At 38.1% G+C, this 16,218-nt stretch overlaps 2 protein-coding genes and 2 long non-coding RNA genes across 5 annotated transcripts; 2 read left to right on the forward strand and 2 right to left on the reverse strand.

The window, feature by feature from the left end:
* Window positions 1-2,116: 2,116 nt before the first annotated feature.
* On the forward strand, window positions 2,117-2,812 carry LOC108866052 (extensin-like). Its single transcript, XM_018644050.2, has one exon. The coding sequence runs from the start codon at window positions 2,117-2,119 to the stop codon at window positions 2,810-2,812; it is 696 nt and encodes a 231-aa protein (XP_018499566.2).
* Window positions 2,813-4,225: 1,413 nt separating this feature from the next.
* Window positions 4,226-5,373, reverse strand: LOC103933464 (uclacyanin 1-like). Its single transcript, XM_009343160.2, has 2 exons — window positions 5,142-5,373; window positions 4,226-4,915 (listed from the first exon to the last, which is right to left on the reverse strand). Exons 1-2 carry the CDS (start codon window positions 5,308-5,310, stop codon window positions 4,362-4,364), a joined length of 723 nt encoding a protein of 240 aa, XP_009341435.2. The 5' UTR covers window positions 5,311-5,373; the 3' UTR covers window positions 4,226-4,361.
* A 6,573-nt stretch (window positions 5,374-11,946) lies between these two features.
* LOC125474130 lies at window positions 11,947-13,446 on the reverse strand. Of its 2 annotated transcripts, XR_007255817.1 has the most exons (3): window positions 13,134-13,442; window positions 12,376-12,494; window positions 11,947-12,271 (listed from the first exon to the last, which is right to left on the reverse strand). It is a non-coding gene; the product is annotated as an uncharacterized LOC125474130 (long non-coding RNA). The 2 variants fall into 2 exon arrangements; XR_007255816.1 differs by having other exon boundaries at window positions 12,376-13,446.
* Window positions 13,447-13,593: 147 nt separating this feature from the next.
* LOC125474131 lies at window positions 13,594-16,005 on the forward strand. Its single transcript, XR_007255818.1, has 2 exons — window positions 13,594-13,724; window positions 15,922-16,005. It is a non-coding gene; the product is annotated as an uncharacterized LOC125474131 (long non-coding RNA).
* Window positions 16,006-16,218: the final 213 nt, after the last annotated feature.

The raw sequence follows: 16,218 nt of genomic DNA on the forward strand, positions 1-16,218 counted from the left end.
AGAATTGGAGCCCATTATAAATGCTGTAAATAAGAGCGAAACCGAGGGTAATGTGTCACAATCAAGTGATCCAGCTCCATGCCATAGAGAAATGACATGGCACTCTGGCAGGCAGACTCCCAATATATCATCTTCAACGGCTTTAATTTAGAGAGGAATATTGTCTGCCCTCCTGTTACCGTACCCTTCTCATTCCCTTTTATTTATGTGGTCATGGTTAAGCCACGTCAATATTTTATATTGATTTTTTAATAAAGATAATAAGACAAAAAATAATAGGAATATAAAATGTTGACGTGACTTAACCGTGACCGCATAAATAGAAGGAGATGTGAAGGGCACGGTAACAGGAAGCAGAAAATCTACCTCCTTAATTTAGTCATAAGTACTAACTTTCTACACCGCTCACCTCCTTTTAACGAAGAAAATTGTAATAATGGTTGTTTAATTTTAACTTAACTGGATTAATAATCTTTCAATTAAAAATTTATGACCATTAGTATCTTAACTCATCAAAATCAATGTTCTACAAAACGGCCTAAGCGGTGGTGACCCAAAATGTTTTCTTGCAAATCGGTTGGGGTCTAGGCGGCACTTAGGTGGGTGAGGCAGTGCTAGGCGGCTAGGAGGCTAGGAGTGTTTTTTTTTTTTCTTTTTTTTTGAAAAAAAAAAATCCTATCTACATTACTATATTTCCTTATTTTCCTCATTTTTGCATTTTGTGTGGTTTAAAATTGGGAACTTATTGTACATGTGTCATCCTACAATACTCCTCACTATGGTTTTATGACATATATGCTTAATATGTTTTTAAATTTTGGACTTGTTGGATACTCTTTTTGCATTTTATTATTCTTTTATTATCTTATCCATGAATTTCATACAAGTTTAATTTTTTGTAAGTGTCAATATGCACTTATTTACAAGATGTACAAGAAATTTACCTAAATCCTCCTAGGCCACCTAGCCACCTAGGCGCTAAGCGCCAGTCCGCCGCCCGACCAGCGCCTAGCGTTTTTTAGAACCTTGATCAAAACATGCCTCTATAGTTTTTTTGTCAACTCTGTCAGAATTGTATCAAAATTAGTCATGCTGGAATGACCATTTCTACAATTATGTTAAAATTAAGGGACCACTACACCAAGTGTGTTAAAGTTAAGAGATCATTTCTTTAATTAGATTAAAGTTGGGAGACCATTAGCTACAATTTTTCTTATATTGTTTTCCATATTTGCCCCTTGATTTAGTCTCATGTGTGTGACAGTGACTCATTTTGACGGAAGTTTTAACGAATTTAACAAAAAGAACCATAATTGCACGTTTTGATGAGTTAAAAATCAACGAATTTTTAGTTGAGAAACTTACTTCAATAGAGTTAAAATTGAGAAATCATTATTATAATTTCTTTAATTTAAAGTAGAGTTAACCTAAATTCATTTTGCATTGAGATGGTTAATATTTTCCAAGCCGATTGAACCTAAATTACTGAATGGGAAGAAATATAGAGTTGGATCGGTTAATCATCCAATCTATCTAACCCGATCGAGTTGCATCTCTACTTATTGTCAAGAAGATGAAAGGGCATTGTGGGAAATCACTCTGCAAAACTGCAGTTGAAACATGAGAGATTTTTCAGTGTGATCGGCACACGAGTTGGTACACCACGTGTCACTAAACAAATTGTGAAATATATGTGTTAAAAAGTTAATAACTTCAAAAATAAAAATTTTACAATTTACATAAAAACACGTGATGTATCACTCGTATTCGTCTCAATAAAAAATTTCTCCTGAAACAGGTTCTTTTGAGAAAACAGCCAATGCAGTTGGCCTTGGCAAATGGCCAGAACTGGGAGAAATCGACTTTCCCATTGAAAATTAGCCTTCACGTGCCTCACTTACCCTCTCTCTCCCTCTCTCTCTCTCTCTCTCTCTCTCTCTCTATCCTAGTAACTCCAAAAAGGACGAAAAATGCACCGTCACTACCCTCACTCTCTTCCTCCGCCTTCTTCGCCATGAAAAGAAGACGACGAAAAACACCCAGCAAACCCCACCACCACCGCCATTCTCTCTGAACCCACACCCTGCAAAAGCCAGCAGAAACCCAGCTAACCAAAATGTGCTATGTGGGAAAAGCAACAAAGATCTTCATTTTTTTGGTGACAGTGTTGGTAGTGTTCGGGCTGGTTTTCGGATTAGGCGTTCTCCGCCACGGCCTCCATAAATCCCACAAATGCTCCGCCGATTCGGATTCCTGCAGCCCTCTCCCCTTCCCACCAATTCAATTCCCTAACCCCAGTTCCGGTTCGAACCAGCCCAGCTCACCAAATCCCGATCCAACTCTGACCCAGCCCAGCCCACCTAACGCCAATTTCAACCCGCCTCCGCCGCCCAACCCAGATTTAACCCCGTCTCCGCCGACGTCAACTTCAAGCCCGCCTCCTCCAACTCCGCCGACAACAATTCTAAGCCCACCTCCGCCAACTCCGCCGACATCAATTCTGAGGCCACCTCCGCCAACATCAATTCTAAGCCCACCTCCGCCAACTCCACCGACATCAATTCTGAGGCCACCTCCGCCGACATCAATTCTAAGCCCACCTCCGCCAACTCCGCCGACATCAATTCTGTGGCCACCTCCGCCGTCATCAATTCTGAGTCCACCTCCGCCGACATCAATTCTGAGTCCACCTCCGCCTAACCCAACTTCCAATCCGCCATCTTTTCAGCCGTCTCCGCCAGCTACAAAGGCGGCGCCGCCGTTCAATCCGCCAAGTGAAGCCCAGGTGACTGCAGGTCCTGCCCGTGTTTAGCTGCCATAGTACAAGTTAAAAATTTGGCCCAATTTATTTCGAATTTTGGAGAGCAGCTGTTTTTATTCTTTTGATTCATATTCTTGGATTGACGATCAATGGGTTGGGTACGTGGATTTGTATATAAAGGTGTTTGTGAATTTTTGTGTATTTGATTCGCGAAATCCGAACGAGATCGTTTTACAAATCTCAATCGGTGAACGGATCAGAATCAAGCATCATTTATCACGCAATTCGACTACTTTTCGTGAATTTAGACTGTCTCAGTCAGTGTTCCAGTGTTTCTTGTTTTACCATGGTGATGCCTACTTTTTCTCTTTTCTTCTGTGGATTTCGATGTCTCCGTATGCCCTTGTCAATCAAGGACAAAGAATTGTCTGCCATTCGATGGCCTTTTTTGCCTTTCTATTTTGTATGATCAGGTTAAATCATGTCAATATTTTTTTTTATTTTTTATAAAAATAATGAGATAAAAATAAATAGTAATATAAAATGTTAACGTGAGTCACACAACAGAAGGGCAGAGAAGGGCATCGAAAGTAAAAGGACTGACAACCCTTGCCCGTCAATCAGGTTTACTACGTTGTCGGTTGTCCTATTCCTAGTAATACAATATTTGGTCTAATTTGAAGTTATTTTTTACAAAATTTTTTTTTGAGTACTTTTAGAATTTATAAATATTTTCGGTTACTTTAAAAATACACTTGCAAATGAGTATTTTGGTTGCAAAAGTACACTTGCAAACGAGTATTTTGTTTGCAATATTTGCATTTTCTTATCGCAGATTGCAATATTTGCTTTCGATACATATGCGAAATTGCATACAGGTTTTCACTCAAATACCCTAATAATTCAACTTGTTATAACAGAAAGTTCCATAGTTTGTAAATAACCATCATGCAATATGTCAATACTATTGATGTGTAGTTTATAAAAGAAAATACTTTTCATTCACCTCTTATGAAAGATGCATCACCTTATCTATTAATTGTGATCAATTTATTTTGACCGTACAAATTTTATAATTGAAGCCGCTTATTTCATAATCTTCATTTAAGTATCACATCTATTAAATATCAATCAAATAAGAGATCATTTGGTCATTCATACATATTGAACAAATAAACGGCATTTTTACTAAGTAATAAATTCATGATAAACTGTTCATCTATCTATTAAATATGGATGTTGAGTGGTTAGATCAACTGCTGGTGCAGTTGGGTCTGCTTCAACTAATCTGGTTGGAATGTTTCAAAATCTTTAAAATCATACAATCAATGGGGTATTTCTATATTCCAATAATCTTGGTTTTTTTTTTCTTAATGTATATTAAAAAAAAAGTGGAGGCAAGTTAATTAACCAACTTATGTAGTAGCTAGCTAGTAGTACTTATAATTTCCAAGTAAAACTGGATTTTTAGTTATAGCTTGTACATTTTATAAATATTGTATAAAATTGGAATAAAATGCTGAGGAAATTTTGTCACACAGAAAACAAAAATAAATACATTCTTCATGTACAATCACGTAAATATACCTTGCTTAAAACCCTAGTGGGCTAGCAACAACATAATCAAAACGCTGAACCCGACAGTGAGACTGATTGGGAGACTGCCTATGTAGTTTGGTGCTGAAGCAGAAGGTTGCGGTGAAGACCCGGTTCGAGAAATGGAACTAGGAGCTTCAGTTGAAGGAATGTGATCAGTAGGGTCTGATGCAGGACTGATGGGTAATCCAGATGGCAGAGTAGGGGACAATGTGGGAGCAGATTGTGGTACAGGTTCTGCCGGCGAGGCAATAGAAGGTTCCGGAGCCAAACTAGGAGTTGCCGGCGAAGGAGTTGGAACTAAAGGAGATTCTAGTGGGGAAGGGCTTAGAGGAGAAGCTGCTGGTGCGGCAGAAGTTGCAAGAGTGTGGACTTCAAGCTTCATTCCTTGGCTACAATGTCCAGCTGTTCCACAGATGAAATACCTTTTGCCTGGAGAAGATAGAGGAATGGTAGTGCTTCCACCACTGTAAGACTGAATTGAGTTCCTTGCTTGACAAGAATCATAGTCTGCCTTTGGCACTTCAATCACTTCATGGTTTGGTGAGTACTGAAAATCTGCGTACATACAAAAAGTATTTGTTAATTTAAGTAAACATCGGATAAAATTATGGTAGTAGCACTTCAAAATCCTCATCACGCGGTCTTCCCTTTCTTCGCTGTTTTTTTTTTTTTTTTTTTTTTTTCACTAGAAGGGAATGTTGACTAGTTGAAGTGTGCGAATATCAACTCCTATATTATAAGATATTTCCAATCAATATCTTTGGGTTTGTAAATAACTTACTGAGATTATCTCCGACTAAGAATGAATGTGACGATGCCCAAGTTTTAAGATCAGTGGTTGAATCCCACCTCCCATTTGGACCTCCGACTGTGTAAGTGACTGCCATGGCCGATTCTATGAGCATGGTCACAATAACCAGGTTCATCAATGTGTTTCTTGGAGCTGCCATATTTTACTTAATTAGTAATGAAAGGGTGAATAAGTTGAAGAGTAGAATTAAGTAGTAGAGAGAGCCAACCACATAGATATATAGAGGTTGAAGGAAAAAGGAGAGGCATTTGAAAGTGAAGATAATATTAATTTAGGGTTTAGTTGTTTTAGTTGGTCAAGTGTCATGATGATTAGATAAGGATAGGTTGTAGGCTCATGTTGGTAAAAATATACTTTCTTCTTCTGCCGCAACAATGATATTTTTCGAATATTTTATTTTCACATTTATTTTTACTTTTTGCACATATTTATTAAATTTTTATCATTGATTTTTTTTAATTTATTTGATTCGGCTGAAAACTATAAAGATTGTATGAGAAGTAAAAATGATTGTGTGTATAGTACTACCTATCTTTTTTTTATGTAGATAACATAGTGAGTAAATAGTTCAATTTTTTCTTGTCACCATTTAATGTGAATTATTAATTCAAGCATTGTTTTGAATGTGGATTCATATATTAACTTCTTGACATAATTTAATGTTTTTTTTAATGAATACATAATTGAAATCTATGAACAATTAAAGTGGAGATAAATTTTAACATGTATCGTAGTGTATTTTTTTTATAATATAAGTATATAAATGTTGATATATTACGTTTCTAGAGTACATTAAAACAAAAAAAAAACACAAGTGTTATGATTTGAGTTGAATAACACTTTTACATGGCGGTGTTAAACTGAATCTGATGTTTAAATATTGTTAACAAAAACAAAAAAGTAGACATGAAAAACAAAAGAGCCAAGCCAAATTAACTTTTGCAAATGGAGTGGTTTATGGCCTGCACGTTAAACAGTTAATGAACAGGGTGGCTGACTTCATCTTCATTCATGTTTAGTAGGTATACATCGGTTCACCTAATCTAATATTCCAAACCGGCAGAAGTTAAATAAGAAAAAAAAAATGAAGCTATCATGAAGTGGTTCAATGAAATACCGACACGTTTTATTTCCAAATGTCTGCACAACTAACCAAACCAAGCACCCATATATTCTGTTTCACTAAAAAAAAAACCCCACATATATTCATAAGAATTACGAGGATGCAGCTTCAACTAGACCCCATGCAATATTACGAAAAGAATGTACCAAATTTTCACGTGTTATAATAATAATAATGAATGACATAGTCCATAAGTCTTATTTTAAAATATAGAAAATTATTATTGGCACTCCAAAAATCTTATTTTACACTTCAAACTTTCTATAATTAGTGAAAAATACACTTGTAAGGAGTGTAGAATGAGATTTGTAGAATGCTAATAACAGTTCCTAAAATATATTAACAAAATAAATTCATTTGTTATAATTTATGTAGAATATAGCGTCACGTGGTCGTGTTTCAAATATACTGAAAATTTGCTTTGAAAAGAAAATATATAAGTTACTACTGAAAACAAAAAATGCTCACATATTCCAATGCAAACTTTCAGCAGCTGATGGAATCTGTATGTATGGAAGAACATGAAATTATAGCTTCACCAAATCTGGTTCGGTTTACCAAAAGCAAATGGTTCACCAAATTTTGGTTTGGTAAACAAGATTTCAACGATGGGGACAGGAGAGAAGTGTAAAAATCTCAGTAGATCACCACAAAAGAAAACATTCAGTGATGAATGCTAGTAGTTTGCTAGTAGTTTGGTGTAAACAATTTGTGCCTTCCCTTGGCTTGCAGCGTGCATGTGAAGCAAAGAAAATTGTTCTTTAGTGGTTGTTTTTATGAGAACGTGAACGTTAAAAAAAGTCTTACATTGGCGAAGTAAAATCTTGTAAGAGCTTATAAGCTGTTTATAAGAAATAATTTTGGTATTACTTGTTTGACAATTTGAGCAAGTTCACAACATCGATAAAAATCAAATCAAGGTATGTATACATAACTTTCTAAGAGTATCTCCAAAGGAGATGTCAAAATCATAGGTGGAATGCCATTGTGCATATTTGACATCAAAAGTCTCTCCAACCGAAATATTATTTGTTGACTGGATTTGAAGGCTTTGTGATTTGGAATCAAATTTGACATCAATGTCAAATTTATTTTTAATTCATTTTAATAGTGGGTCCCTTATTCTACTAACATTCTAACCAATAAAAATTTTGTTTCTGTTGTGACCTATATTTAACTGACTAGGGAAGAGCGCCTGCGGCAAGGAGAGAGGTTGTAGAGAGAATGTATTTGTGGGGATGTGTAGAGGAATGCGTGTTATCCCCCAACGTAGTGCCTTTATTTATGGTAATAAGGGAAATAAGAAATCCTTCATCTCCAAGGAATACAAGACCATATAGGAAAAGATAACTAAAATCAAATCTAATTTAGCATTTACACAATCACACTTAAATTAGAAGTTTATAACACTCCCCCTTAAGTGTGTAAATACTCAAGTAGATTCGGCATCATGTAGAAGTTGAGGAAGTCAACTCATCGACACTGATTCTGGGAACACGTTATTCTCAAATAAGGTAGGAACTTGTATAAGGAAGTAAGTCTCACAAAAAAACCCCTAAGGCTATGGCAAAAACCCGAGTAGGTACAAAATCCATAGTCTAAGGAAAAATGCGTGAGCAATGCAAAGTCAAATGAAACGTCTACGGGACGTCCTCAGGGATATGATCAACCCAAGGTGGGTGCCTCGTTAAAACCTAGTTAGTTAGTAAAAACCCAGTAGGAAAAATGCCCCTAATCGTAGGGAAAAAAGTATATTAAGGTCAAGCAAGTATACTTCAGGATACTCCCTATGAGTTTGATACAATTTCAAAGAGAAATAGCAATATTACAACTCAGAAAGTTTACGCATACCAATTCGATGAACAAGCTTCTGAAATGTTGTCTTCGGTAGTAATTTGGTGAAGAGGTCGGTCAAATTGTCTTGTGAACGGATTTGCGTGACTTCAATCTTTTGATGTTTTTGTTGTTGATGTGAGAAGAAATTCGGCGTAATGTGCTTGGTGTTCTCTCTATGACATCCCATCGCCCAGGGGAGTGATCCTTAAGTGTATATTCCCATCTCTACCTAGCACGAGGCCTTTTGGGAGCTCACTGGCTTCGGGTTCCGTAAGAACTCTGAAGTTAAGCGAGAAGGGGGCTAGAGCAATCCCATGATGGGTGACCCACTGGGAAGTTGTTCGTGAGTTCCCAAAAACAAAACCGTGAAGGAATGGTAAGCCCAAAGTGGACAATATCGTGCTACGGTGGTAGAACGGGCCCGGGAAGTGATCTGCCCCGGGCCGGGATGTGACACTCTCCTTTGATGTAACCCTTCTTGAGCTGTTCGATGCATTGAGTTGTCTTCATAGATCGTCGTAGGGACATCAACGACGGGGTAAAGATCGCAGGAGCTTCGAATATGGCCCACAACTGCTCTCAACCAAAAGCATTCCCAAGTTACTTCATGTAAGGCAAGAATTTCTGCATGGTTAGACGAAGTGGTAACTAAGGTCTGTTTAGTTGACCTCCAAGATATCGTGGTACCTCCAACGATAAAGACATAACCCATTTGAGAACACGCCTTTGTATGGATTAGATAAGTATCATGCGTCGGCATAACCAACTAGGTGAGAATCGACTCGAGAAGAGGGGGTGCGGCATCACTTGAGGATCCATAGGGATATAATAAGCCCAAATCTGTAGTAGCCTTAAGGTAGCGGAAAATGTCTTTAACACCAATCCAGTGTCTGGGTGTTGGTGCATTACTGTATCTTGCCAAAAGATTAACAGTGAAGGAGATGTCGGGTCTAGTGCATTGAGCTAAGTACAATAAAATGCCTATCACACTTCAATCTTCTAAAATCTCTTCATCATCCTCCTTCGGAAGGAAGGGATCCCATTTCGCATCTAGCGATCGAACGATTATAGGAGTACTTGAAAGCTTCGCTTTAGGAAGTTTACGCATACCAATTCCATGAACAAGCTTATGAAATATCATCTTCGGCAATGATTTGGTGAAGAGGTCGACCAAATTGTCTTGTAAACGGATTTGCGTGACTTCAATCTTCTGATGCTTTTGTTGTTGATGTGAGAAGAAGAACTTCGACGTAATGTGCTTGGTGTTGTCTCCTTTGATGTAACCCTTCTTGAGCTATTCAATGCATGTTACGTTGTCTTCATAGATTATCGTAGGGACATCAACGACGAGGTAAAGATCGCAGAAGCTTCGAATATGGCCCACAACTGCTCTCAACCAAAAGCATTCCCGAGTTGCTTCATGTAAGGCAAAAATTTCAGCATAGTTAGACGAAGTGGTAACTAAGGTCTGTTTAGTTCACCTCCAAGAGATTGCGGTGCCTCCAACGATAAAGAATAACCTGTTTGAGAACACGTCTTGGGCGGATCAGATAAGTATCATGCGTCGGCATAACCAACAAGGTGAGAATCAACTCGAGAAGGGGGGTAAGGCATCACTCGAGGATCCATAGGGATAGAATAAGCCCAAATCCGTAGTACCCTTAAGGTAGCGGAAAATGTCTTTAACACCAGTCTAGTGTCTGCGTGTTGGTACATTACGGTATCTTGCCAAAAGATTAACAATCAAGAAGAGGTCAGGTCTAATGCATTGAGCTAAGTACAATAAAACAGAATTGCCTGATCTCAATTGCTGCTATATATGCACAAGCTTGGCAATCGATTTTAGAGAGATCGCCGCGGCATCGATCAAGGCCATAAACGACGTCGTTGTTCTGACCAATGCTTGTGATGTAATATCCTGTTTGAGATGCATTGGCAACAAGGGAAGTGAGGGTAAGATCTAGGTTTTGCTCATAGACACTCCCGGAAGTGTAAATGGCAGCGGTGTTCCAGTTGAAAATATTTAATCTTTTGCGCTTTAGCGGGATAGTAAATTTGAAGAATGCATGAAATAAGGAGAAAATAAGAAGCGTATAATGCAAAAAAAATCATTTTAAAAATGATAAAATGGATTAGAAGCAGAAAAAATTGCAGCAAATGAAACACCAAAGATTATGTGATGAATGCTGAACAAAACATGTTCCGGGACATTTCGTCATCGAAAATAACTTACACAGGGAAAAATAAAAAACTATAAAATGGTTTAAATTTAGAGCAAGTACTTAAATTTTAAAAATGGTGAAAGAAAGATTATATATGCATATGTAGTTTTCAGAATCTGATTACGTGTAGTTCATCACGTCTACATAATTTTAGTATCTTTGTTTCTATGAAGATTAAAGTAACACCAAACATAAAATCCAAATGTCGAATACCAAAAAGAGTCAAAGTAAACACGCCGTACACGACCATCGTCTCAGCAACCAAGTTAAGAAATAAATACAAAACTGAAACAAGTACTTCTAAGCAACGACTTGGAAGAACCAGTACTTCTTTTTTCTTTTCTTTTTTTGGTCAATCCTTCTTCTTTTTTAAATGCAATATTCACCCCTGGCCGGCTGGCGTATATAGGCCAAGAGAAATTTGGGAAATCATGAGAGAGACCTGTTGAGTTTTGTTCACAAGTGTTGCTGAGCGTAGTCGATGCGTGAGTGATGTCAACATGTATGTGCTAGGGCATTTCGTCAAACACGTGTATAGGATTATTTCAATTATATTGAACATGCCTTCGTCGAAGATACTAATAATTTTGAGTCTCTTATATATATATATATATATTTTTTTTTTTTTCCCTCCATACGTTTGGAGCTTCTTACGTGGGACATAAGGAACCAGCTTGAATAGGTTATTGATTTAAAGTACATTGTATATGGGCTAGCGCAATGCTCCTATTGACCTCTCAAACTGCATAAATTATTTACTTGAAGTAGATCGAGACCTTCGGAAGCGATGTCCTCCAAGTCAAGGTGCTATAATTTGGTACAAAGGTTGTTTTTGAAATACTGATCAGATGCACATACATATACCTAGTGACGGTGACGCGAACAATGCTCTTTACGTGACAAAGACACCAAATTCATTGATGCACCCCCATCGTCTGATGATAAAGTTCATGACTTGTTTATTCGATTATGTTCAAAATCTTCTGTTTAGTCACCTTCACGGTGCAGTTCAATGCACTGGTGATGTGTAAGAAGTGTCTTGATGCCTCAATATTGAGGAACTTATAAATCAAAGACATGGAGTGAGAAACGGGTGCGCTCATTATCGAAGACTTTAACTTTACTCCCTTGCTAACAATGAACTTTAATTAGAGGAACTTCTAAAATTTCAAGATAACAATTATAAGAAACATAAGAAAAATATTGAATCTTTGCTTAGACAAACCACAATTTTTGTTCACATGGTGCATTATTTCTTGGGATGTAATATCCACAGACCACATTTTACTTCTCACACACCTTTTTAATTTTCGGCCGTCGGATCAGATGAATTGAAGAAGATCAAGAGACAGAAATTATCAAGGGGTGTGTGAGAAGTAAAATAGGGTGTGTGGATAGCACACCCCTATTTCTTAATCCAACTTTGCAAAAGTACGAAAAAACTAACAAAGAAATTTGATGCCAGAACTTCATATTGTTGCATATGAAATGCTTCTTAAGCAATCTCTTGTGGCCTCCTTACTCAACATTGTATAAATTTCAAGTCAAATTTGCTTGAATTTAGGCTTTTCTAGATTTGTGGATCCTTGAAACCTCCATCCAAGAAATCAGTCGAATTCGAGACAACAGATTTCAATGTCGAATACAACGGCATTCATAATTTACATCGGATTAGACTATTAAGTAGTATTAATTTCCCTAACATCTACAATAATTCGTGATTTATGGCATACATATTACATGATCTGTATGGTATAATATTGCTGTATAATTAATCCAGCTATATGCGAATACGAAACACCCCTACGGATGCATATGGATTAGTTCTTCTTCTTTGCATTCTCTGATTTCAATTTCCATCACCTTGCTGCCCGAAGAAGGTATAATACATCGCAACATTGCCTTGGCGGCGCCTGCAACTGATTAATTCACGAAAACATGGAATAATGATAGATGAGTTTTTATCTAGAAATAATGAATTGTAAGGGCCAAAATCTAAAGCACCCTATATTATAAGCAATACCTATTTCATATCAAAGTTCAGCTTATGCGAGTACACTCTGACCTCCTCCAGCTTCCTCGGAGAAGCCATGTCGTAGAAGCAATTTTCATAAGATTTCTTGTAGATGCTCTTGATTCTATCTGCACCAGAAGACACATTATCCAGAAAGAAAACAACCGGCCTTCGACACGGATCCTTGTGATGTTCTCTTGTGTTAAAAGTATAAACTCCTGTTTTGATGCAGGGATACCAAAGGTGTCACTGGATGCGAAGCCACCAGACCAAACATATCGCCGTGAATGTCATTCTGTTTCAATTTTCCAACCCAAAACCAAAATATTGTTTCTTTGATATAGAAACAAACAAAAAGCCCACGGATATTTCAAATTAAAACTACTAAAATGTGAATGTCATATTTGATTTGATGAGCTAAGAAAAGGGTAAAGAAAGTTGAGGTTCCACTATAAAACAAATTAGTTGTACGAGTAGCCCAAACTTGCAAGGTTTCTCCTTTCATGAGACTCTTTTATCTTTACATTCTCACACGCCCTCTCATGTATGGCGAATTTTCAAGCCAAATACGTGAACACACAAATTGTGTGATGTGGAGCACGTTTGGCCGTTGGGCTTCACATGTTAGCCAATCTGCTCTAATACCAAAAAAAAGTTGAGGTTCCACCGTAAAATCAATTGATAATAGAGATTAGTCCAACTTACTTAAAAGCCCTTGCAAGATCCCTCATTCTATCAATGTGAGATTTATTCTCAACAAATAGTACCTGATGGAAATCGGGTTTGCGTGTTAATCCAACGCCGAGCTCTGCCAAGCAAGAGGAAATCCTAGAGTTGCTTCCATAGAGATGCGGATATCGTTCTAAACACGAATCAAACACCTTCGCCAGTACTTTTGCCAACGGGGACTTGTAGCGAAACCTGCACCACCATAAGCCATTCCAATCTGAATACCCTATTTTGCTCGTAAACTTTGGAGTTTGACCCAATGTAGTATCACAGACCACGATCATACTTTGAAAGTATCTTCACCAAAATTCTCAGGGAAAAAAATCGTGTCATCATCTCCGAAGACATACCACCTCACATTCGTATGGTATATATGTCGTTCACCCAATCTAATATTCCAACCCAGGAGAAAGTTAAATGAGAAAAAGTATGAAGCTACCGTGAAGTGGTCCAATGAAATAATGACCCCATGCAATATTACAAAAAGATTGAACCAAATTTTGACTTGTTATAATAAAAATGAACAATAGAGTTAATATTGTACCAAATGCATTTGCTTGTTATAATTTATGTAGAATATAACGTTAATTGGTCATGTTTCAAGTATATTAGAAAATTACCATGAAGTGGTCCTGTGACAGCCCGTCCCAGAAATATCAAAAACGTATGCGTGAAAAGACAGTTTTGCCCCTAGTTTGTTTTCTTTACGTTTGTTGGTTGTTTTGAGTTTGGTTGGCATGTTTGGAGCCACACACTCCTTCCCACACACCACATCCCTCTTTCTCTCTGTTTCCTGCACTGTCCTGAGTCCCCATTCCTTCCATTTCCTTCGAACGTACGGACACACACGCAAAACCCATCAAACCTCCACAGATCGAGGAAACCAAGACCATATTCGAGCTCGTAAGGCTTGTAGGAGTCCAACCATACCATTTTCAGGTAAGAACTCCATCGTTTTCACGTCGATTCAACAATGTCCGATTTGAGGTACTATTCATGCACACGTGATTTCTCACGTTTTAGGAAATTTCAAGCTTGTAGGAAGCTTGGTGAGGTCCCAAGGAGGCTCGGAGTAGTTCGTTTGAAGGAATTGGACGTCGGGATCGTTGGTTTCGAAGTTGGCCAGAGTTGGATCGATTTTGCAGGTGAGATTTCGTGGTTTTTAACCCTTGAAAGTAGTATGATTGTGTTCCTCTAGTTCTAAGCTTCATTTTGATACCAAAATCGTGGAATTTGGTTGAAAAACGAAGAAGATATCGAAGTTTAAAGTTTTCGCGATTTTTAGGCGCCGGAGGCTCGCCGGGGAAGAAGACGGAATATTCCGTCAAGTCTGACGGAATATTCCTGACACCGTTGACGGAATCTGTCAAAACTGACAGAATATTCCCTACGACGTCAGTTGACGCCGTCAGCGTGCCAGGCACGTGCCTGCGCGTGGCCGGCGCGTGTGGCCGTGCCTTGGCCGGCGCGTGGGGGCGCGTGCGGTGATGAAAAATTATTTTAAAAATTTGGGGATGTTCGTGAGGTTGAGTAGATCACGTTGGTGTATTCATACACCCCATTTGAGCATTGTATGAGAAGTTATTTCTAAAGTTTGGTTATGTACTTTAAAATTAACGTTTTTATAGTTATTTCGCATATAGGTGAGACATATCCCGAGGACGAGCGTGGTCACTCGAGGTAGGGGGGTTACGACCCTTCCACTTACTAGTGAGTGGGCTTTTGGTTTTCCGTATATACCTATATACTTATATTTTCTCAGAAATTGATTTAAATGCTTATTAGTTATATGCCAAACATTATATTATCGTCAATTATCCATCATTAGTTGCATTATTGGGCGTATATATTTTTATACATATGCATATTTGGTGCTGTGGATGCACAGGTAAGTGCCAGGTAAATGTTATTCACGTTTATATTCAGTAGTGATTCGAGATGCTTAGAGAGCTCATAACCTGCACCCCCGGTGTTACTGCTCCCACCCAGAGTAGGGCACAGTCCTTCACGTGTTGTTCACCTCCCGCACCACACGCTCAGCTTGGATCCAAGTTAGGTGCACAGTCCTGTTGTACAGACCACCTTAGGTGGTTCCGACTCGTAGGTGACCCACGATTATTCGCACAGCCTTCACGTGATCATAGCACTAGAGCGTTTATATGTATTACACCCAGGCCTGTCGTACAGACCACTTTAGGTGGTTCCGACTCGTGGGCAGGTTCAGTTATAGTGATTGAGATCTAAGCTCTAGATTCAGCCGTACAGGTCACGTTAGGTGACTCCGGTTGCCAGATTATATGTTATTGATATGATTTATACCTGAGCACTTGCATTTCATTATGAGGTTTCGACATGGCATATTCTTGAGCATGATTGGCTTATCTATATATACGTACATATGTTTATTTTCTGGGAAGTATACAGGTTTTACGGCGAGGGGTTAGAATCTTGATTTTGAAATGGTTTTCGAAAAGCTTTGTTTTTGCCCACTCACGCTTTTGTTTTGCGTCCCTCCAGGTTCTAGCTGTTCAGTTGGTTTGGTGGTTTCCCAGAGGGCTTTCCCAGCATTTCTGACAGACGATCACCAGCGTAGGGCCACCTTCGGGTGTACTGTTGTCGCGTCATTTTAGTTTGGACTGCTTTAGGCTTTCTGCTCTGAACTTGTGTCTCACTTACGCTAGCATTTATTACTTCTACCTGATGTATGCTAGTTTTTATTTATTCGTACTTTTACGTTACTACTTTATTAGCTTCCGCACTGTGCACATGGCTACGTCACTTCCATGTGACGGCCAGCACGCCCTGATCTAGGTCGGGGTGTGTCAGGTCCAATCAAACACTGACACGTTTTATTTCCACATGTTTGCACAACTAACCAAACCAACAAGCACCCATATATTCTGTTTCACGGAAAAAAAAAAAAAAAAAAAAAAACATAGATTCATAAGAATTACGAAGATGCAGCTTCAATGAGACCCCATGCAATATTACGAAAAGATGGTACCAAATTTTCACATGTTGAAATAAGAATGAATGATAGAGTCAATAAGTCTTATTTTACGGTATATTAACAAAATAAATTCGTTTGTTATAATTTATATAGAATATAACGTCATGTGATTG

The sequence above is a fragment of a genome, unplaced genomic scaffold (assembly GCF_019419815.1).
Source record: "Pyrus x bretschneideri cultivar Hongxiangsu unplaced genomic scaffold, Pyrus_bretschneideri_v1 Contig12, whole genome shotgun sequence".
Lineage (NCBI taxonomy): Eukaryota > Viridiplantae > Streptophyta > Magnoliopsida > Rosales > Rosaceae > Pyrus > Pyrus x bretschneideri.

What these genes read in the sequence shown, in the direction of transcription:
- LOC103933464 (XM_009343160.2), bottom strand. Translation starts at nt 5,310, where the DNA reads ATGGCAGCTCCAAGAAACACATTGATGAACCTGGTTATTGTGACCATG. An exon ending in CTTAGTCGGAGATAATCTCA is followed by an intron (nt 4,916 to 5,141) that starts GTAAGTTATTTA and finishes GTATGTACGCAG; the next exon opens with ATTTTCAGTACTCACCAAAC.
- LOC108866052 (XM_018644050.2), top strand. Translation starts at nt 2,117, where the DNA reads ATGTGCTATGTGGGAAAAGCAACAAAGATCTTCATTTTTTTGGTGACA.